The sequence below is a fragment of the Corythoichthys intestinalis genome, chromosome 11 (assembly GCF_030265065.1).
Source record: "Corythoichthys intestinalis isolate RoL2023-P3 chromosome 11, ASM3026506v1, whole genome shotgun sequence".
NCBI classification, from domain to species: domain Eukaryota; kingdom Metazoa; phylum Chordata; class Actinopteri; order Syngnathiformes; family Syngnathidae; genus Corythoichthys; species Corythoichthys intestinalis.
Window position 1 is genome coordinate 14,512,501 of NC_080405.1, and position 24,262 is coordinate 14,536,762.

General features: G+C 39.4%; 1 protein-coding gene across 1 annotated transcript in view; it reads left to right on the plus strand.

Annotated features, from left to right (window-relative positions):
• Positions 1 to 24,056, plus strand: part of tmem255a (transmembrane protein 255A) — a 32,301-nt gene extending 8,245 nt beyond the window's left edge. Inside the window, exons 2-10 of the mRNA XM_057851227.1 lie at positions 5,565 to 5,707; positions 7,998 to 8,060; positions 12,301 to 12,390; positions 16,442 to 16,507; positions 16,600 to 16,688; positions 19,118 to 19,189; positions 19,304 to 19,466; positions 23,113 to 23,262; positions 23,331 to 24,056. Of these exons, the coding sequence (XP_057707210.1) occupies positions 5,565 to 5,707; positions 7,998 to 8,060; positions 12,301 to 12,390; positions 16,442 to 16,507; positions 16,600 to 16,688; positions 19,118 to 19,189; positions 19,304 to 19,466; positions 23,113 to 23,262; positions 23,331 to 23,474 (980 nt within the window). The 3' untranslated portion in view covers positions 23,475 to 24,056. The remainder of the gene's footprint in view (positions 1 to 5,564; positions 5,708 to 7,997; positions 8,061 to 12,300; positions 12,391 to 16,441; positions 16,508 to 16,599; positions 16,689 to 19,117; positions 19,190 to 19,303; positions 19,467 to 23,112; positions 23,263 to 23,330) is intronic.
• The last annotated feature ends 206 nt before the right edge of the window (positions 24,057 to 24,262 follow it).

The window sequence follows — 24,262 nt, forward strand, 5'->3', positions numbered from 1 at the left end:
TCTCCAACAAAACGCAGCGGAAAGCAATACATGCAATGGCAGCACTTGTAATATGCCCATGGATGGCTGAAGGTTAAATTTTCTGTATTTGTAAAATGGTTATAATTTTTTTACAGCAATCTCTAAAAAAAAATGTAACGAATTGCAATGTTAATACTGTACTTTATCTTGTTGTCATGAGCTGTGTAAGAATAGCAGGTTATGATGTTGCAAGGCCTGTTCACAAATAATCTTTTTTCTAGATTAACCACCGACTACATCGAGTGGGCATCAGGAAGCGACTCCACATATGTTTAAAAGAAGCCAGACTGGCTAGTTGTCGATGACATAATCAACTTACTTCTAATGGGATTTGCTATCTGACTAATTGCTTTGTGGTTGGTAATTGTGGCAATTGAGAGTGATGTTGTGACAAAACACAGAGGTAATTCTTGAGTGAATGCCCTGTCGGTGGACGAGCTCTCAACCGTGTGGTCAGTACAGCGAAGGATAAAGTGATACACATTTACAGAGAGAGTTAAATTGAGATGACAGACAATCGTTTGGAAATGAAACTGTGCCATCTCATGGCTAGAAGGTCTAGAATGAACTCAATGAACTTTTTTTCAATGTATTTATAGTCTCAAATATATGGTTACATTCTTCAGTCAGGAAAATGTGACAATAAGGCAGTTATGATCGCATCCATTCATTTTCCTAACCACTTGTTCCCATTAGGGTTTCGTGAGCTGGAATTCATCCCTGCTGACATCGGTGAGAGCTGGGGTACACCCTGGAGTGGTTGCTAACCAAATTCAGGGCAAATTGAGACTATTCATGCTCAGATTCAAACTTCTGGAAACTTTAGTGTCTACTCTTCTGAACTTTCCATATATGTTTCTGGGATGGTAAATGGTAAATGGTGTTATACTTATATAGCGCTTTTCCACCTTTCAAGGCGCTCAAAGCGCTTTACACTATCTCGCCATTCACCAGTATGTGGAAAGATTACTCGGAGGAAACTAACACAAGCACAGGGAGATGAGATTTGAAACCAAAGTAGAGCTGAAACTATCGATTATTTTAGTCGTCGATTAATCGATGAACTAGTTTGTTTGCATAAAAAATTAAAACACCTGAGCTCAGCCTCAAATGGTATAAAAAAAATAAATAAATGACGATCTTAGTACAACAAAAGAACAATTGGCTAACTTACATATCAAAAGTCCGCTTGCTTAAATGCTATGAAATGCTAACATTTTTTTTCAATACTCTTAACAAAGGGTTCAAACACATATTCCCACAAAAAACAGCTGAATATACTTATAAACTAAATTAAGAGTGCATGGGGAAAAAAAATTAGCTACAACAAAAACATAGCTTATGTTGGTCTTAACAGGGAGCAGCTGGATTCAGCAATGTGAAATGATTTATGTCATATTCACTGTTGCCACCAGAGGGCAGTGTATCCACCCAAATCAATAAAAGTAAATGCAAACACTTTCAAAACAAAGCATTACAACGCCACTTTAATTAAACAAATCCTCGAAGCAGCAACATTTAATTCAAATCTTTGTTTTTAATCGAATTGATTGAATCTAGTTAATCTATTAATTGTTGCAGCACTAAACACAAGCTCCAAATATAATTTCTTTTAGACAAACAAAGATGTAAAGTAGAGTAAGGTTCAGGCAGTGGCGTGTGATCTGGGGTGCTGAGGGTGTTGCAGCACCCCCTGGTGTTGGGTAGATTTTTTTTTTTTTTTTTTTTTAATAAATCAATAAAAAAAAGTTTTAAACTTTGGGGATTAACTATATATGTGGAAAAAGTTTTCTTGCTTTTCGAACAAAAAAAAAATTCTAAAATATATTTCAAGGTCGAAAATTAAGATGAGCATGATAGTTTAGAATAGTGCCCACCAAGGAAACGTTAGATGCAGATTTGGACCGTGGAGAACTTCAAATAGTTTGCATTGTAACCATAGAATTGTTTGTTGTTGCTGCTGAGCTGTCACCGTGCAGAGCGCTGTTGGATATATGTGTGCAATTTATTTGAGTGTTGTAAAAAGTGGGTGTTAGACTGAGGCTTACTGGACCTTTTACTTTTCAAATGTGTTTGTGTATCATTGCACCGTCTCGCTGCAGGGATTTGCTTTATAATACATGGGCTATTTTATTTCCAATACAAAAACTCCAACACACACTATAGTTGAAACAGAACGCTGTCTTTGTTGTAGCCTCGTGGTACTATATAAACTATCCAGCATGTATGTGTATGACGAAAAAGCGCGAGCCTGACAAATTTGGACCGAAACGACTGTTTTTGGATGGGAAAAACAAAATGAGATCCGCAGCACCCCCTATTGTGTGTGACTTCCAGCACCCCTGGGCTCAGGGCGTTGCTGCCTTGTGATTAACATGTGTAATTGATGTACATCCGACCTGTCTCAGAAGCCTCTGTTGCGGTATATTGGCATGACAGCCTTCCAAATGTAATGTAATATGCAGAGGTGGGTAGTAACGCGTTTACTTGAGTAACTTTTTGAGAAAAATGTACTTCTAGTAGTTTTACTATAGCCATACTTTTTTATTTTCACTTGAGTAGATTTGTGAAGAAGAAAAAGCTACTCTTACTCGAAAGCACAGATTTTAGCCTCACTCCCAGTTTTTATTTGGCGCCGATTGACCACAGAAAACTGGAGATATGATCCTTTTACTTTCATAATAGGAAATATATGTTCTCAACTCGTGGGCACTCATGCTCTTTGGACGAATGATGCTTCATTTCTGTATTTTATTTATCTTTCTTTTTTTGTATTTCTTTGGCTTAATATGGTTATTTAGTAGGTTATAGACTTCTTCTTCAAAGTATAATAACAGTTCAAATAGATAACCTTGTGCTGAGAAAAAAAAATACCATTGTTAAAATAAAATAATCAAACATTATAAGCAGTTACAATGTTACGCATTAATTGCGTATTCTTTTCACCAAATACTTTTTTACTTGTACTTGAGTACATTTTTGTATGACTAATTTTACTTTTACTTGAGTAATATTATTTTAAAGTAATACTACTCTTACTTGATAAAATGTTTGGCTACTCTCCCCACCTCTTGTAATGTGCTTGCCAATAGTTGACAATGGTACTTTGACAGGAAACACAAATATTTTGCATTTTTACAGATGACAGTTTTCAAAGTAACCTTGTACCTGCTAGTGGTAAACTTTGTTTTTATGATAGCTTTTTTAAAATGTCTTCCAACAGCTAGGATTTACTGACTTATTGTTAAGTTATCCCAAGAATATTACCTGACAGGCTGACACCCTTTTTTTTGTAGCTAAAATAATTGGAATGCACTACTTTCCAGTATTTGTCCCATATGACTAATGTGTACTTCTACTCCCAGCAATGCCAGACACTGAACTCGAGACCGATGCTATTCAAAACCCAGCAACTTTCAAGCATCACTGTATTTCTCTATGTGATAAAATGAGCTATATTGATTTTGAATGAAATCTGACGCAAGATGGCCCAAGATGGTAGCTGAGGTCCTATTTCAGCTTCCATTTCAGCCCTCTTCCTGTCACAAGTGTCGACTGAGCTCTTGGGAATTTTTGTTAAATATCAACACAAGAGCCTTGTGCATGTTAATGGAGGATTTGGCTGTCTTTACTGATGCAATAATCGTGATTTGCGGGAGAAAAATCTCATGGCACACCACACAAAAAAAATTAAAATGTCACAGTATATATAATGAAATAATGAGGCTCTTGTGCTGACAAATTTATATGCGATTTTTCATATTTTTCAGACCAATTAAGTACAATTGGATAATTTCCTACAACATTTAACCACATTTTGTTTTTTTCAAGGCGGCGTAGCACTTTTTAATAGGGCTACATTTAGTTTGCTGATGATTCTGATTTATTGCCAGTCAGTGTTGTTTGTGGCAGCCTTTCAAGTTTTTGTCTTCATCTTAGTCTTGTGGACTATTAAAGTTGTTAGAACATAGACTTCATAATGTATTGATGGGACACGGGGCCGATTCAAAGGGGTCCTATCTCCGTCAAAGCTGACCGAGTGGAAACACAGAGAAAGAGCTTTTTTTGTTGAAAATTATTGTGGATAAATGCTTAAATCCCTGAATTCTTTATAGATATGTAAATGGAACAGTCTCGATTCTTGGTTAAAACCCCAAAAAAACGTGCAGGTAGCATTTGTTTTACGTAAATATTGCGAACTATGAGGCTAGACAGTAAGGAAATTAGCGGCCACCATATGTAAACAAAGAGCTTTTTCCGTTGAAAATTCTTGTGAATAAATGCTTAAATCCCTGAATTCTTTATGGACCTAAAGCAGTCTCAATTCTTGGTTCAAAGCAAAAAAAACGGGCAGTTAGCATTTATTTTACGTAAATATGTCGAATGTGATGCTAGTTAAGTCACTGTGGCGGCCCCTTTAGTACAACAAAGAGCTTTTTCTGTTGAAAATTCTTGTGAACAAATGCTTAAATCCCTGAATTCTTTATAGATATGGATGTAAAACAGTCTCGATTCTTGGTTAAAAGCAAAAAAAACTGGCAGTTAGCATTTATTTCACGTAAATATTGCGAAGTATAATGCCAATGCTGTAGCGGCTAATTTCTCCCAATGATTTTTTTACACAGCGTTTCAAAATGCATGCATGGTACGAAAAATATAATAATTACCTTGAATCCTCGAACAAATCACTCATGAGACAATCCTTCCTGTTTGTATGCGGTACAATTTCAGCTTTTGTACTTTTTCAACATCCGGCGTTGGTTCGCTGCATGTGACTGCGAATAACTGAAGCGGATTGTGGGTTGGCCCCCTACTTGAAGGCGTGGTGCACTAATGGTCGAATCTGACCAGTCAATCGTTATGAAGTCTATGATTAGACTTCATCATATTTTAGTCATTTCAAAATGTGTTTGTCTTCGTCTAGTTTTTGTTGAGGGAAACTAATTGCATCTAGTTTTAGTCAACGTTTACTCAAACTTTTCGTCTGTAAAATTCAAAAGCTTCATTACAAAAATAGATTAAACATTTTCGAATATACATTGAAAGACGAGCACAAATTGTAGCATCCACAAGTATCGACAAATCTTTCACGTGATAATACATACTCAGCAGGAAAACAGTACATTATTTTCAATTATACCCACCTGAAGGCTACGAACTCTATGTAAAAAAATGGTGGCTGAGAGTCTAACAGGACGCTCGCCGTTAATAATAGCCTAAAGCTAACGTGAACGTTAATGCTATGCTAACGCTACGAGTTACCAGACACTTGCTACGATGCAGGCTAACTACACATAAAATATCACACATTGTGAGTGTTTGACGGGAACTATGGCCCATTTTCGTCTCGTTCTCATCTCGTCAGATGAAAACTGGCATTCTTTTTGTTACATATTAGTCTTCTAAGACACGTTTTTAGCTCGTTATCGTCTTGTCATCTTCATGAAAAAGTTGTTCGTCGACGAAATAGTTTCGTTATAGTCATCGTTGACGAAAACAACACTGTTGCCAGTTGATAAAAGAATCTGTCCGTTGTCTTGTAGGTTCTTTTAAGAGGAGGAAGAGGAAATCCATCATCGTCACAGTGATGCTGCTCATTGTGTCGGTGCTCATCCTCGTCTTCGGCCTGGCAGCAACGACCAGGACGCAAAACATCACAGTTGGGGGCTACTACCCGGGCCTCATTGTGAGTTTGCATGGAACAGACACACACGCGCTGCCATTATCAAAACATGTGAAGTAAACGAGTGCTTTCCACTCACAACAGATGAAGGGTGTTGGGTAAATTTTCCTAGCATTTATTATTCAGCATCTATGTCATTAGAGGCTGAGAGAGGTAAAGACTCTTTGCCATTCATTTGTTTTCTCTACTTTTACAATTCTGAGACCAAGGGCGTAGGTTTGGTCTCAACATTGGTTGGGGCGATATCACAGCATAACCTGCATGCGCACTTTTTGCTGGGGACGGGACATGAATAAGACCAAACAGATTGGGTGAACGGGAGTCAGAGCTACATTTCCCAGAAATATGAACCTAATTAATTGACAGGCTAAATAATCAATGCAAAATAAATCTGTATTGCCTTGTACTAACTTTCATGTGTATTGGTTCTGTTGAAACACAGTTCGATTCAAACCTTTGTTTTCAAAAACTACTAAAGAAACATTTTGAAAACTTCCAGAATAAATGTCTGGATTTTATTAGCAAATTTAAATTGCAATATTTGAACATAAATTATATTAACATACAAAATAAATACGCACTTGTTAATAATTGCTGAACTATCCAGGAATGCATAAGAATAAACATTTGTTTTCAGATCATTCAACATTGTCTAAATAACTAAATATAACAAAAAAGCTAAATAATAAAAAAAAAAAAATAGTAATAAAAATGGAGCCTTCCTTCAGGTAAAACACTACTGCTTTTGTCCACAAGCACAGCTAAACGCAACAAAAAAAAAATGAAAACTTTTAAACTCGACTATGATTAATGTATGATTATCTGAAAATCTTATCCAAAAAAAAAAAAAAAAACCCCAATAAATAATGTAGAGAATAAATAGATAAATATATTTTAAATGTTTTTATTTGTTTGCGTTTGTGGGGGAAAAAATGGACCGGCACATTCAGCAAGAAAAAAGGGTAAACGTAAGTCTGAACATAATGAGAATAATTCACTTATGAATGGTAGGGTCAATTCTAACCGTACAACATATGGAAAGACAATCTAAATGACTGATATAACTGAAGTCATTATATAATGCAAAGAAGGTTTTTTAATAGTTGGTGGGGGCAATTTGAGCATCCTGAAAAGTTGCTAGTGTTATGTCTCTGCCGTCCCTATGCAAACCTACGCCTTTGTCCAAGACACACGGTATTGTATGGTTTAAAATGACATTCTAAATTAGAAAAGGCAATTTCTGGTAAAATTACATAGAAATGCTTTCATGCTGATCGGTAAACTCTGGACTCACTCACTTCCTGTTTTTTGGGGGGGTCACTTCTGTATGACTTCTTGATGATTTCGTGTGACTTCTTGTTAATATTGGGGCATTTACGTGTGACTTCCTGTTGATTGGGGGCATTTAAAGTTCACGTCTCATGGCTTTTTTGGTCATTTCCTGTTGATTTTGGGTTACTTCATATCAAGGGCATAGGTTTGCCCCATAGACGTCATTATGTATTGACGGGACACGGGGCCGATGAATAGAGGGCCTGCATTGTTGGTGAGGCCGTCAAAACTGACTGAGTAGAATCACAGACAAAGTGCTTTTTCCGTTGGAAATTCCTGTGAATAAATGCTTAAATCCCTGAGGTCTTTATAGATATGTACGTAAAACAGTCTTGGACTTCAGAACTTGTGCAACACAACATGCCTACTGTCCGCCACAGCTGAACATGAAAAGTGAAAGTAAAAAGTCCTCTCTAACTCTGTCACGTCAGCCACGCGGTGCGTTCAGGTACCCCACACAAAACACATTCGCCACATTAGAACGCGATTCGTTACATTATTACAGGTCTTATTATTATTATTATGACTATTACAGTGTTTTTCCTATTTTTATTTATAATTTATTTGTTTTGCTCTGTGTAATTGCTGTTTGCAATAGTACCAGCAGTATTTGTCATGGATTTAGTGTAGGTTTTCAGGCTGTGGAACTAATTATTGGAATTATAGTGTATTCTCATGCGAAAATCCTGCTCGACATACGACCATTTCCACTTACAAACACAGTCCTGGAACGGATTTACTTCGTATGTAGTGGTACAACTGTATGTATATCCACAATAATAAAGTGTACACATTTTATGTCAGATTCTCTCAGTAACTGTTTCATAGGAGTAAGCACAAGTTAACCCCTGTGTAAAAAACAATAAAAAAAAGGGTCCGACATTCACAGGAGTTTAGTTAATGGTGAGTGATAAGTGGCCATTTCAATCTATCCCTTAAGCCATGTTCTCTCTCCTTCCAGCTGGGCTTTGGCTCTTTCCTGGGAATCATCGGCTCCCATTTGATCGAGAACAAGAGGCAGATGGTAAGCACTTTGATGGAGGCGTCATCTGGTGAGGACAGTGCCAATCGCACTGGCCCCAGTCACCTTCCGGCAAGTTTGTTAATTGTGCCAATGTAATGACACAACACCCAAGCAGAGCCAAGTCGGGCCTGCAGAGGTTTGCGCCGCTGTTCCTGAGCGAAGTGAGCCGCGTCCAGAAATAGATGCAAACTGTAAGAGGATCAGGCCAGATGTCCACACAGGAATGCAGGCAGGGAAACTGCAGTGGAAAGGGGCTGTCAAAGTTGACGTGAGGAATGACTTTGGCCCGTGACAAGTTGGCCAACAGGGCGGCAGAGATTGGACGGCGAGCGCTTCAGTCAGCGTGCGCTGTGACGGCTGAGGCCACATGGTTGACCACTTGTTTACATCTTTAAAATCTTGTTGCTGATGATTTACGCTGAGGAGCTTTATGTGTGTTTATTGGCTTCGGTAGTAGCTGGCTTAACGGTACATTTCCCTTCACACTATAACAAGGGTGTCAAACTAATTTTGGTTCGCAGGCCACAATCGTGGCATTTAGATCACATAGTTGTCAGCTCAGTTTATTTTCGGCCAATTACTTAACTGGCTGCCATTGACAACGCTAGACGTCCAATCCATTTTGATTGGGAGGGGTTGAATAAACATTCGTCACTGAAATATGAACATTCAATGCTAGTCTTCACAGTTTAAGTGAAATTTTGAGGGTACATATGCGACACTTCCTGTACATTTTGGTGCATTCTATTCCCGGTTGATTTGGCAATCCCTGTTGGTTTTGGGCAGTGTTGTTTTCGTCAACAATGACGATAACAAAAATATTTCGTGAATGAACACTTTTTTTCATGACGATGACGATACGATAACGAGCTAAAAATGTGTTTTAGGAGATTAAAACATAATGAAATGAATGCCAGACGAGAGGAGAACGCGACCAAAATGCGCAATAGTTTCTGTCATGTGTTCATTATATGTGACATTTTAACTGTAGTTAGCCTGCATCGTGGCAGTGTCTGTTTGTGTCACTAATGTGACGTCTTGCGCGCCCCCCTCCCCGACTCAGCATGGTGTCGTCTCTAGTCTCCATGCAGGCTTGCACACACAGTAAGATTTGTTTTCTTATCTTGGCCATGGAGAAGATGCGCTGAGTGATCATCACACACTAAATGTAACTCATAGCGATACCATAGCATTCCCGCTCGCGTTAGCATTAGGCTAATGCTTACGACGAATATCCTCTGACTACCTTCATTTCATACAGTTCGTGGCGTCTAAGTGGGTATAGTCAATTGAAAATAATGTACTGTTTTCCTGCTGAGTGTGTATTATCACCAAGTTGGTGTTGTCCTTGAAGATGCTACAATACGTGCTCGTCCGTCAATGTTCATTCGAAATAGTTGGAAACTTTGATCTGTTTGCCGTAATTTTCGCACTACAAGGCGCACCTGACTATAAGCTGCCACCCACCAAATTTGACACGCAAACGGCATTTGTTCATAGATAAACCGCACTGGACTATAAGCCGCAGCTGTCCTCACTGTATTATGAGATATTTACTCCAAAAGATATCAACCAGTAACCCTGTATTTGACAGTGGCATCATAACACTGTCATAAGACCAAATGAGCCACCATGCAAAGCTTCATTGCTTCAAGAAGCTTCAAGTTTGCCCATCACTGTTCTCTTGGGGGAGACAGATAACCTCTGCTGCCACCTGGTGTCAACACTCTTGTTGTCCAACATGCCTACTAGCATGTATTACAGTGCTACAGATGTAAATAACAAATCAAAATTCATGTTCAGTGCTAATTATTTCTTCAGTTACTGTCCTAGTTGTTTCATTCATTGCTCGTTATGGAATTTGGTAACACTTTATTTGACAGTGGCACCATAAGACTGTCATTAGACCCTCATAATTATGACATGACACTGCCATGAGCATTAGTAAATGCTTATGACAGACGTCATTTTATGTCATCCAGCAAATTATCTCCTTTTTGAACAGATGTAAAAGATGGACATAAATGGAGTTAGTGACAAAATTTGCCGGATGACACTTAATGACATCAGTCATAAGCATTAATTAATGCCCATGATAATATCATGCCATAATTCTGACGGCCTTATGCCAGTCCTAAGACGCCACTATCAAATAAAGTGTTACCTATTAACCCAAATCAATCAAAGAAGTCGCACTGGACTATAAGCCGCAGGATTCAAAATGAGGGAAAAAAGTAGCGGCCTATAGTCCGAAAATTATGGTATTTATTTTTGGAGTAAAATTGAATATTTCCAGACAGAAACATTTTTATTAAACGTTAATTAAACTAGATGAAATAAGTCTTGAGTTTTCGTCAGCAAAAACTAGAGGAAGACAAACACATTTTGAGATGACTAAAATATGACTAAGACTCATAAGTATTATCATCCAAAAGAATAAGACGAAGACCAAAATTAAAAGGGCTGCCAAAACAACACTAGTTTTGGGGCATTTTTGGGTCACTTCCTTATTAACTCATTGTCTGCCATTGACGACACGAGACGGCCAATCTACTTTGACTGTTAGGGGGCGAATTAACCAAAGTTACCGCTGACAGAAAAGTGAGCCAAGTGCAGTCGTGCGCACAGTTGCACAGTTGATCATACCAGTGTTGTTTTCGTCAACAATGACAATAACGAAAATATTTTCTCAACGAACACTTTTATCATGGCGATGTCGAGACGATAACGAGCTAAAAACGTGTTTTGGGGGACTAAAACATAACGAGCCTAATGCCAGTTTTCGTCTTATGAGACGAAACCAAGACAAAAATGCGCAATAGGTTTCGTCACATGTTCACATTGTATGTGTAGTTAGCCTGCATCATAGCAGTGTCTGGTTGTGTCACTCAAGTGATGTGCTGCACCCCTGCCACTCACCAGTGCAGTGTCCTCTCCAGTCTACAGGCTTGCACACACGGTAAGATTTGTTTTCTTGGCCAGAGAAAATATGCAATGTTGGTTTAGCCTTTAAAGGTCTTTGCTGAGTGATCATCACACACTAAATGTAACTCATAGCGTTAGCACAGCATTCACATTTGTGTTAGCATTAGGCTAATGCTCATTGAGAGCGTCCTCTTAAACTCTTGGACAACATTTTTTTTTTACATACAGTTCGTGACGTCCAGGTGGGTCTAATTAATTGAAAATAATGTACTGTTTTCCTGCTGAGTGTGCATTATCACCAAGTTAGCGTTGTCCTTGTAGACACAACAATACAGTATGTGCTCGTCTGTCAATGTTCATTCGAAATAGTTAGAAACCTTGATTTATGTTTGGAGTAATTTTTTTTTTTTAATTTCACAGACGAAAATAATTTTAGTAACATCAGCTAAATCTACACTAAATTAGTTTTGAGTTTTCGTCAACAAAAACTAGACGAAGACAAACACATTTTGAGATGACTAAAATATGACTAAGCCTAATAAGTATTGTCGTCCAAAAGACTAAAAGACAAAAATTAAAAGAGCTGCTAAAAACAACACTGGATGATACAAACAAGAAATCCTAGGTTTTACGACATTCGCAAATTGTATGTACACTATGAATGAACTAAAATGTGGCTGTCAGGCAGGACAACCCTGGGGGCCCCATTGGATCCCCAGGCGGGCAGTTTCTGGTCTGCGAGCTGTACGTTTGACACCCCTGCACTAGAAAAATATTCGATGCTGTAGACTGGTTTTGAATTTTTGCCAAGTTGGAATTTGAAGACAATAGATATTACTCTTCTATTGTTATTTTCTAGAAATAAATTACAACGTGTGGCTTTTTTCAACCTTAAGGTTACTAGGCTAACGTGTGGCTAATTGTGTTTGGGTTGACTGCAAGTAATTGGTTGTAGCCAATATTCTGAATTTATTCATCAGGAAAAATTGTTAGTTTTAGAGGCTTTTTGAGTTTGAAGTGTGTCCGCGCTGGCTGCAAGCAAAGAGGAGCTAGTTTACAAAAACATACTCTGTGATAAGCACTTTGCTATCCAGTTTCTGTATTTTGTGAATTAAAATTTTCCCCACAAAAAGCAATTTTCAATAGAATAAGACCCTGATGATAGACAGCTAAATTTTAACATTTACCCAAAAAATTGCTATATGAAAATTGATGAATACTCAGAAAATCTGTTCGTGCTTGTATAAGTTCTTTTTTTGAGCGCTGCATCAGGGATAAAGCTGATTCTGCGCTGTGCTTTATGCTCTTTTTCCAGCTTGTGGCTTCTATTGTCTTCATCAGCTTTGGAGTCGTGGCTGCATTCTGCTGCGCTATTGTAGATGGAGTTTTTGCTGCCAGGCACATTGTAAGTATAACGAAAAGCTTTTGATAGCACAAAGCAGTTATACACTTGGCCTCAAGCTGACATACTTTGGCGGAATTTTCGAAACATGGGCGTTTTTTTAAACAACAATATGAAGGTCATTCCAGAATTGGAGGATTAGGGTTTCAAAATTCTTGAAAAATAAATCTTAATTTGTCTGATTTTATGCTACATATTCATGAATAATAGGTAATAAACTTTCAAAGGCTTGATTAATTATGCTTACAGATCAGTGGGATAATTTTTATTCCTTATTTGGTATGTATAATACGTACTTGCTATAATCACAGTAACGGTATAATACATACCAACGTTAGTTTTTCCCCAGGAGTAGCAGATGACAGTGAAAAAAAATTGTGGTGTTGGTGTTATTTTACTTAAATGCATAATACGGTAGCATGAGGTAGAGACATTCAATCGAGGTTAACAATTTTATAACAATATAAAAAAAAATAGCGGGGTCATAAGCCGTTCTTTAGTAAATATGTTTAATAATGTCAAGTCCAGCATATTATGTGATTTACATGGTTTCATGAATGTTGTGGGAGACACATGCCGCAAAAAATAACACATTTTGTTCCCAGGTTCTAAGTAGTATTTCCTAGTTTGTTTCAGGAGAGAGCATGAGAGAGCATAATTAAAGACGCCATGATTTTCACGAGATATTATCGTGTACGTACCTCTTTTCGATCCAAAAACTCCATGTAGCATGTATCACCTAGTGTCAAGACACAGCTGTGAATGGCCACAGCCGGATTTTGGGGGGATTTTATGGGTGAAACATGGTAATATAACAAGGGTCACGATGCAGAAATCACGGACATCAAGGAGTGGTCGAGATTTTATTTTTCATAAATTTACCCTTTTAAACGTTTTTTTTTGTTTGTTTGTTTCTTTGTTTGGATAGATTATTCATCATCTAAAATATTGGGGGAAATGCGACAGTAACAAAAACAATACAGTTAAGCGATAGTTATGAGGTAGATACTGTATCTGTGACTTATTTAAAGACACTAATTTTTTCATTGTGACGTAATTTGTTTAAAAGTTGAAAATATGCGAGTGAATAATTTTTTAAAGTCTTTTTTTTTAAAACTAAATATTAGAGATCAATCAATGATTCTAAGAGACATTTCGAATCATAAATGTAATTACCGTACTTACCTTCTTTTTATAGCTCGGTTGAAACAAAAGCGGTTGCGCGACGTCTGTAAACGGTGGCCTCCAGGGTAAAATGGACAAATTAAAAATAGTTTGGGGGCTTAATGCACCATGAATCTGCGATGGCAGGATATAGACATAATGTTCTATCAAACACAACAGTTCCTTTGGCATAAAATACAGCTTTTTATTTTAAAGAGGGGTGGGTGCAAGAGTAGAACCTGCTTTTTCAGCCTTGTCTGTGTCTACATTTTCCTCCTTATTTTATAGTCTTAGTTTGATCTGAAACATGAAGAAATGATATTTAACGTAAGTATTTTCTGCATAACTAGGACAGAAAATCAGAAATTTTTAATATGGCCTCTAATTTTAGCAAAACCAAGCTTTTATCTTTTGAGTGACAGTTTTTCATTTAGTTTGGACCCTAGCAACACAAAAAAAATGATTACAGGCCAGGACAACTTAGAAGCATTCTTCTATCTTCATTCATCTATGTTTGGTCTCAGGACCAGTAAATTTACTAATAAACTGCAAGTTGTAGTACTTTGTATGTGGATCGTTTCATACTGGAAGAGTGAAAGGTAAAATCTCCAATTCTGGAATAGTCCATTAATAATGACTGGAAGGGGGATCATCTCATTATTATCTTTGTTGCAGAACTGAATTGAAATAAGATGAATGTTTTCTTTGAAACTCATACAGTGGGGAGAACAAGTATTTGATACTTTGCCGATTTTGCTGGTTTTCCCACTTGCAAGCCATGTAGAGGTCTGTAATTTGTATCATAAGTTCTCTTCAACTGTGAGGGACGGAATCTAATACAAAAATCCAGAAAATCACATTGTATAATTTCTAAATAATACATTTGTATTTAACTGCATGAAATAAGTATTTGATATATTACCAACTAGTAAATATTTCGGCTCTTAGTTCTTTTTTTAAGAACCCCTCCTGTTCTCCACTCATTAGCGGAAATAACTGCACCTGTTTGAACTTGTTACCTGTATAAAAGACACCTGTTCACATGCTCAAACAAACAAACTCTAACCAAGACCAAAGAGCTGTGTAAGGACATCAGGGATAAAATAATAGACCTGCACAAGGCTGAGATGGGCTACAGGAAAATAAGCAAGCAGCTTGGTGAGAAGGTAACAACTGTTGGAGCGATTATTAGAAAATGGAAGAAGTTCAAGTTGACGGTCAATTCTGCCTCGTTCTGGGGCTCCATGCAAGATCTCACCTCGTGGGGCATCACTGATCATGAAGAAGGTGAGGGATCAGCACAGATCTACACGGCAGGACCTGGTCAATGACCTGAAGAGACCTGGAACCACAGTCTCGAAGAAAACCATCAGAAACACATTACGCCGTCATGGATTAAAATCCTATAGCGCACGCAAGGTCCCGCTGCTGAAGCCAGTGCATGTCCAGACATGTCTGAAGTTTGCCACTGACCATATGGATGATCCAGAGGAGCAATGGGAGAAGGTCATGTGGTCGGATGAGACCAAAATTGAACTTTTTGGTCTAAACTCAGCTTGTCGTGTTTGGAGGAAAAAGAAGGATGAGTACAATCCCAAGAACACCATCCCAACCGTGAAACATGGAGGAGGAAACATCATTTTTTTGGGGCTGCTTCTCTGCCAAGGGTACAGGACGACTGCACCGTATTGAGAGGAGGATGGATGGGGCTATGTATCGCCAGATCTTGGCTGACAACCTCCTTCCTTCAGTAAGAGCCCTGAAGATGGGTTGTGGCAAAGGGACCAGGATGACTGATCTGTGTAAAGGAAAGAATGAATGGGGCCATGTATCGAGAAATTTTGAGTGAAAATCTCCTTCCGTCAGCAAGGGCATTGAAGATGAGACGTGGCTGGGTCTTCCAGCATGACAACGACCCAAAGCACACAGCCAAGGCAACTAAAGAGTGGCTCCGTAAGAAGCATCTTAAGGTCCTGGAGTGGCCTAGCCAGTCACCAGATCTGAACCCTATAGAAAATCTATGGAGGGAGCTGAAAGTCCATGTTGCCCGGCAGCAGCCCTGAAACCTGAAGGCTCTGGAGAAGATCTGCATGGAGGAGTGGGCCAAAATCCCTGCTGCAGTGTGTGCAAACCTTGTCAAGGACTACAGGAAACGTTTGGTATCTGTAATAGCAAACAAAGGTTTCTGTACCAAACATTAAGTTCGATTTTTGTGATGTATCAAATACTGTACTTATTTCATGCAATTAAATGCAAATTTTTTATTTAAAAATCATACAACGTGATTTTCTGGATTTTTGTATTAGATTCCGTCTCTCACAGTTGAAGAGAATTTATGATATAAATTACAGACCTCTACATGCTTTGCAAGTGGGAAAACCAGCAAAATCGGCAGTGTATCAAATACTTGTTCTCCACACTGTAAATTCTTGCAGGGTATGTTGGTACTGTATATTTGTATATTACTTGTGTGTGTGAATCTACAACACTCCTATTAATCAATGTCGCACCAGTGAATGACTAAAAATATATGGCAGTAGTAGTCAGCGAGTAGTAGTAGTAGTAAGAGCAATTCTTTGTAACGCACGTCATATCAAACAACGTAACCACTAATGCGCTCTTAAAAACAATTAAGATAAAATAAGCCCTAAGCGGCGGAGAGTGACAACGGTTTCTGCAAGTGAGTTATTAATTAGGCAGTGATGGAAAACTAACTCCCATGTTCAGAATGACTGCAGAGAAAATGAGACAAGGAGAAATAATCAGTATCATATGAAAAAAGTGTGACAACATGCATCATTTAATAGTCTCAATACAGGTAAATTTTTCACTGAACAAACTATTGGCACGTACTGTGTAGATAAATAAAATGGTGGTCATTACGCTGCAGGACCTGAGGCCCTTGTATGCAGGACGGTGCGACTACCTCTCCAGTGAGACTGCATCTGAGCGAGAAGTAAGAAATTCCCACCGTCCGTATTTGTGTTGCACATTTAAAATTGAATGAAGAAATGTGACACGGCATTACATTTTATGTGCGTACCTCAGGTGCCCTGCCAGACGTCGTCTCGCACGTCCTGCAACCTGCGCGTGAGAAGCAACACGTGTTACTGCTGCGACCTGTACAACTGTGGCAAGTGAGTACACTGTAAAATATGATAAGTTGTCTTTCCTTTAAGAAAAAACTACAAACCTGCTGCCTTAGTAAATCTAATTTATGTTACTTACATTAATTTGTTGCCATTTACTCAATTATTTCAATTTTAAGGACTGAAATAACCTTAATAATTGGATTACAATAAATTGTTTATTTTGAGTTTGCAGTACTCAAATTAACTTGAATGAATTAGATTACAGTAACTCATTTATTTTGAGTTTGCAGTACTCAAAATAACTTGAATGAATTAGATTACAGAGGGGAATTAAACTATTTTAAAATGCTCAACAATGCATTTAAAGTGCCTGTGACAGCATTAAAAAAAATCTTGAATAGCATTATTATGTGAATTAGAATCATATTTTGAGACGATTCGGCTATACAGTATACAACAATTTGACAAAGTGCAGATGATGAGAAATTCGATTTTTTAAATCTGCCGTTTAGTCCCGCCTGTCATTATAGCCCTCTAGCGTCCCCAGGTGGATGATGACGTCGGCAGGGTCACGATTTCATCTGATTTAGAATTCAACCCATTGAGGGGGAAGAGATTCAGAACGAGGAAAATACGACAGAGAGCAGCAAAATGTCATCATTGTTTCAATCTCTCTACTCCGATATTTTTACAGGAAATTCTTTTGATCTTTTTCCACAATTGCTAAATAAATGGTATGGCCATGACAAATATCACTCTTGTGCTAAATGGAATATGAAATATTAAAATGCATTTATTCAGTACGACATAGCAAAATTACTCCATAAAGGTCAAAACTGTCAACGTCTTGCACCTCCCGAACGATATTTTATGTCACCGGAGTTAATCCGGCTTTTGTCATTTCCCTGCCCCGGCTTCGGAGAGCGTGAACAAACCAGGAGGCGTGACACTTAGCCGACATGCTAACCCAAATCGAGCGGCATTTCCTAGTCTTATTCTCGCCTTTCCAAGCGAAAAATCACACAAAACTACCCCAGATCATATCACATGGCGGCGGGGTTGTCGATTGTCTTCACGGATCGGCAACCCCGCCAGCGGGGAGTATGTTGCATCTCATCGTTTCCCTGCTGCGGGCAGGAGAACTCGTTTGCCGGGGAATCAGCTGGAGAATGACAGCCGGACAATCCGGCCGACGTCGGGGGGTTTGACACGCCGCCGGTCGTCGGCCGAGGGGCATTCTCGGTGGACAAGGAGCATTGTCAGTCACAAAATGCAAGCCTCCTCTATATTGAATCATGTGCCATGGTCCCAGTATTTGACATGATACAAAACACAATGTATACTCACTTCCTCGCAAGTCCAGTGGTCCCAAAGTTGTCGGACTTGTTTTGGCCAATCTGGGGGTGAACGGGAACTTTTTGAAACCTGAAAAGGCTCACACGCCTCTCCATGGTGCAGCAACAAAACCCTGCAGCATTTTTGGCCGGCATGATGAGAAAAATAAACAAATGAATCCGCAAAATCAGCTGAATCTGCAGTCCATCTGCATGCTATAAAGCTATGCAATGCAATGTGAGATGCTGACCCCGGTGACGTCATATTCGCATTCGTCCTCAACATGAGACTGGAGCCGGAAAACACTCATTTTTATGGCGGCGATTAAAAAAATTGATTAAATAAAATGATCACTTCCACACACATCCAAGCGGTCCATTTCATTCAGGAGCATAAAATACCGCGTGTAATATGAAATAAACATGTTTTTTGCTGTCATAGGCACTTTAAACATGTCACTGTCCCGCCAAATTATTTTAAAACAAGAAAAGAATATAAAACGTTTGTCTTAATAAATGCTTCATTGAGTGAGTCCAGTCAAATATGCTCAAGCTCCTCACTTACACACAATGAGTTGCCACAGCAACTGTTTAACAAGTTAAACGATGATTGACGCTTGTGGTGCTTTGATGCTGAGGCATGCAGGGATCTGTGGCAAGATCAAACTATTACTAAAGTAAAGAAGGAAAAAAAACAGGCAGATTTTGTACAAGGAAGACCTTTTTTTATTGGTCAACGAGTCAAAAACTGCGTGAAAAGAAGCACAAAAATGATAAGAAATCACATTTCGTGACTGGCGCTGCTATGCAGTTAATTAGTCCTATTTCTGACTAACAAAAAAAGGTCTGAGAGCAGAAAAAATTGGTCTGTTAGTTATGTTTATTTTAGCCAGCGAACTGCTGAATAAGAGACCTTTTGGATGTGTGTGAATTTTTGGGTTTGAGGCTTTTATGTCATTGGCTGCCATTGAACCACTGCCAACACCGTCAGTCAAAATGGATAATGTCTGTTGCTGTTACTTGCGGTCAATGGGACCTGTGTGTGAGAGGGTTTATTTCGACGAATGTAAACTGTAACCTCATACTTTTATTTGTTGCTAGAAGTTACTAGATCTTTTTTTCTTTTAACCTTTGTTTCAGAGAGCATCCTCTCATGGGACTTCAGAATAGAGATGGTTTGAAAAAATTTAAGAAACCATCCATGATTTGGAAGTAGGTCCTTTTTTTTCTTTTGGATGTGTAATGGATGTGCTTTCTTTGAGTTGGTTTGACGCTGGGAGTTTAACTTATGAGGCCTGACTACGCTTGCTCCCCTCTCTGCGTTAGCCGTGTGGAAGTGGTAGGCGGATACCACGAGTACACAGACGTGAAGAGCTGCCAAGACGTGGTGCACCTCTACCACCTGCTCTGGTCGGCCACCATCCTCAACATCGTGGCTCTCTTCCTGGGAATCATCACTGCTGCGGTGCTCGGGGGCTTTAAAGACATGGTGGGACATTTTCAACTTTTGTAGAGGGGCAAATAAGTATTTAGTCAACCACTAATTGGGCAAGTTCTCCCACTTGAAAATATTAAAGAGGCCTGTAATTGTCAACACGGGTAAACCTCAACCATGAGAGACAGAATGTGGAAAAAAAAACAGAAAATCACATTGTTTGATTTTTCAATAATTTATTTGCAAGTCATGGTGGAAAATAAGTTCATCTCATTACTTTGTTATGTACCCTTTGTTGGCAATAACGGAGGCCAAACGTTTTCTGTAACTTTTCACAATCTTTTCACACACTGTTGCTGCTATTTTGGCCCATTCCTCCATGCAGATCTCCTCTAGAGCAGTGATGTTTTGGGGCTGTCGTTGGGCAACACGGACTTTCAACTCCCTCCACAGATTTTCTATGGGGTTGAGATCTGGAGACTGGCGAGGCCACTCCAGGACCTTGAAATGCTTCTTACGAAGCCACTCTTTTGTTGCCCTGGCTGTGTGTTTGGGATCATTGTCATGCTGAAAGTCCCAGCCACGTCTCATCTTCAATGCCCTTGCTGACGGAAGGAGATTTTCACTCAAAATTTCTCGATACATGGCCCCATTCATTCTTTCCTTTACACAGATCAGTCATCCTGGTCCCTTTGCGGAAAAACAGCCCCAAAGCATGATGTTTCCACCCCCATGCTTCACAATGGGTAAGGTGTTCTTCGGATGGAATTCAATAATCTTTCTCCTCCAAACAGGAGAACCTGTGTTTCTACCAAAAAGTTCTATTTTGGTTTCATCTGACCATAACACTTTCTCCCAATCCTCTTCTGGATCATCTAAACCAGACATGTCCAAAGTCCGGCCCGGGGGCCAAATGCGGCCCGTGGTCAAATTTCATCCGGCCCCCAGCCTCTGTCATGAAATGAATAATGTCTGGCCTGCACACAGACTTAATAAATTGGTCAGCAGTACTGCTACCAGCATATGAAGTAGCTGACACTCTAAATGCTGCTCTTCATTTACCCACTAAAAGGTAGCAGCACTCTAAAGCAACATTACCCCATGTGACCCTTCACTTCCAATTTTCTAAAATGGCGACAATCAACAAAAAAAAGTTGACTGCGACAGCTGATGCTTCAAGGATAGGTGGAAATTGGACTGCTTCTTCACTAAAACACGCAACTACTGTGTCTGCCTCATTTGCAGAGAGTCGCCACTTTTAAAGAGTGAGTTCAATGTGAGACGATATTACCAAACAAGACACGCTGACATGTACGACAAGATTTCAGTGAAGATGCGCAGCGAGAAATTGAAGCAACTTGAAGCTAGTTTAATTTCACAGCAGCAGTATTTCGAACAGCCCGAGAGTCGAAAGAGAACAGCACAAAGGCTAGTTGCGAGATTGTTGAAATTATTCATTTAAAAAAATATTAAAGCAAATGTGACACACAGAATACTTTGCTAAAATTTGCTTCACTATATTGTTCTACGTAAAGGACATCTGCCAAAGTCGGCCCCCCACATTTTTACCACACCAAATCTGGCCCCCTTTGCAAAAAGTTTGGACACCCCTGATCCAAATGCTCTCTAGCGAACCGCAGACGGGCCTGGACAGGTACTTTCTTAAGCAGGGGGACATATCTGGCAGCGCAGGATTTGAGTCCCTGGCGGCGCATTGTTACTGATAGTAGCCTTTGTTACTGTGGTCCCAGCTCTCTGTAGGTCATTCAATTGGTCCCCCCGTGTGGTTCTGGGATTTTTGCTCACCATTCTTGTTATCATTTTGACGCCACGGGGTGAGATCTGGATGGAGCCCCAGATTGAGGGAGATTATCAGTGGTCTTGTATGTCTTCCATTTTCTAATAATTGATCCCACAGTTGATTTCTTTACACCAAGCGTTTTACCTATTGCAGATTCAGTCTTGCCAGCCTGGTGCTAGGGCTGGGCGATATGACCTTAAGTACGTATCACGATAAATTGAGCAGATTTACCTCGATAACGATAAATGACGATAAATTCGCCCAAGCGGACTGTTATATAATTTGAAAATTTGAATCAATGCATTGAATACAAATTTCTCCATTTCTCGTCAAATTTATTTACCAGCTTTCAATTTAACAATTGCACATGCAGTCTAAACATTATTAAAAAAAAAAAAAAAAATCTTGTAAACAATAATTCTACTGTGAACATTTATAAAAGCTTGTATGACTTGAAAAATGTACAACATTATAAATATCAACATGACGACTGTGCAAACATGTAATTCTAACACAAATGACTTGCAGCTTTAACAGTACACTTCAGACAATTTATTAGTAATGGCTGCTGTGACATAATTATTCAACACAAGTGTTTACGTCAAGTTTTCAGTTTTTTTTTTCCCGAAACATTTTTTAATACATGCACACACACCCCCACTCTGACACAAACAGATTAAAGCTGTATTGCTCTGATGCCAATGAAACATTTAAGGTTTTATGATGGCAGAATAAAGCACACACATACAGAAAAATAGCTGTGGCCATTAAACTGTCATATTATATATAGGCTTCACTGTTGGATTATACGTTATGCTGAGTGCTTTACTATCATGAAAGCTTTCAGAGAAATCACACAGATGCCAAATAACGCGACATAATGATTGCTACATGTCCGTGCCCAGTCCACTCATTAATTTCAGCCATTTCGACAAGGTTAGAGCCGCTATCCGACTCTTTCACGTTCATTTGTAGCCGCTGTTAGCCGCTAGCGTTAGCCTGTGGCTTGGCTACTATAAGAAAGCGCTGAAAGCATCCTCTCCTGAAATCGTGAGAACCAGGGAGGACAGCGGGTTAAAGCCCGTCTGGAACCCGCCAAGAGTTTACTTAATGTCGGGTGAAAGTTTGGCGAAGCTAACTTAAGCCCGACTCCATCCCGTTTACTTGTAGCGTTAGCCGCTAGCGTTAGCCTACCGGGCTTCTCTTTGGCTTCTTGAAAATCACGTGACTCCATACGTAAGCACACTGTTTGCTTTCTTAAAGGGGAATGAACATAGCCGAACAACACAGAGTCAAAGCGGGATGAAAAGACTATATTTTCTTGTTTTATTAAATTACCGAATTTGCCGACATGGTCAAAATTACGTCGGTCATCGTGAAGAATTTCGGTGACGGTAAATTTTCGGTTTACCGTCCTGCTCTACCTGGTGCAGGTCAACAATTTTGTCTCTGGTGTCCTTCGACAGCTCTTTGGTCTTGCCCATAGTGGAATTTGGAGTGTGACTGACTAACATTGTGGACTGATATCTTTTATACCGATAATGAGTTAAGACAGGTGGCATTAATACAGGTAACGAATAGAGCCTCGTTAGACTTCGTTAGAAGTTAGACCTCTTTGACAGCCAGAAATCTTGCTTGTTTGTAGGTGACCAAATACTTATTTTCCACTCTAATTTGGAAATAAATTCTTTAAAAATCAAACAATGTGATTTTCTGTTTTTTTCCCACATTCTGTCTCTCATGGTTGAGGTTTACCCATGTTGACAATTACAGGCCCCTCTAATCTTTTCAAGTAGGAGAACTTGCACAATTGGTGGTTGACTAAATACTTATTTGCCCCAGTGTATTTGTAACCACACTAGAGACAAAGCAATTTACTACGCTGTCTCTTTGTGTCAGACCCCAGCTCAAACATCAGATAGTACATCAGAACCGGAAGCCATCACGGCGTCTGTCGACTCTGATGCCCCACCGCGCACTAACTCCCACGTCAACTCCTACCGCAACTCTGCTCCCTGCCTGCCACCATATTCGGCCTATGATGCGCAGGTATTGGTTATCCTGGGATGACTAGCATCCAAGTTCTTTCCACAGACTTCTTTTTCCATTTTTATCAGGGTTCCTATATGTTCGCCGACTCTTCCGGCTTGTCTGATGACTCGCAATCCGGAGCAAGTCACCTGTGGCCCACCTTGGTTCCTCCTCGCTACTCTCCACCTCACGAGCATCCGGATGACAAGCCACCACCGTACAGCCCCTAGAGGGCTCTAACATCTCCACGTCTCTCGCCGGGATCAAACTGTGGGACCTGAGATGGAGGGAGACAACATTGGATACTAAACTTTTAAGTTGAATGGAGCAAAAAGGTAGTCTGAACACTGCTTGCATGCTTGGCCTGTACCGTTCAAGCCAATCAAGGACGAGGCAACTTGTTTACAATTGTTCTGCCTTAACGTAAACGGTCTTCCAACACTGCAGCATTCTTTTCAGATGTTTCCCGTGAAACGCATTGCGATGCTTTTAATGCTTGTTTCTGTTCAACAAGCTGGTCCTTTCCTCAAGGTAATGGTAGACAATGACACCCGAAGTGTGTAACTAAGGCGCAGTCTACTTAGTAAATTAGTATTGGTGATCATTGCAGAAAATCCTGCTTGATGGATTAAATGTTTTAAATGTTGTCTCATCAGTTCCTGTTTTCCCTTTCTGGAGAAGCTTTTTTTTTTTTGCTAGCTGTGGGCTCACTTTTTTTATTTAAACTACCATCTCACTTGACCGTGATGGGTGGTTTGATGTGTACAGAAGTAAAGGTGGTTGTTTCCAAAATAAAACTTATTTAACCCTTTCATGCATGATTTTTTTTTTCTTAAATGTTTTTGCTACATTCATGTAAGACAGTGGTCTCAAACTTGCGGCCCAGTAGCCAATTAGCGGTCTACGGGACAATATTTGGCGACATACAATCGCATTGGCATATGATACTTTCGACGTCCGACGTAAAATTTGACTCGCTCAAAATACGACAATTTATGACAGCGTCGGAATTTCATTG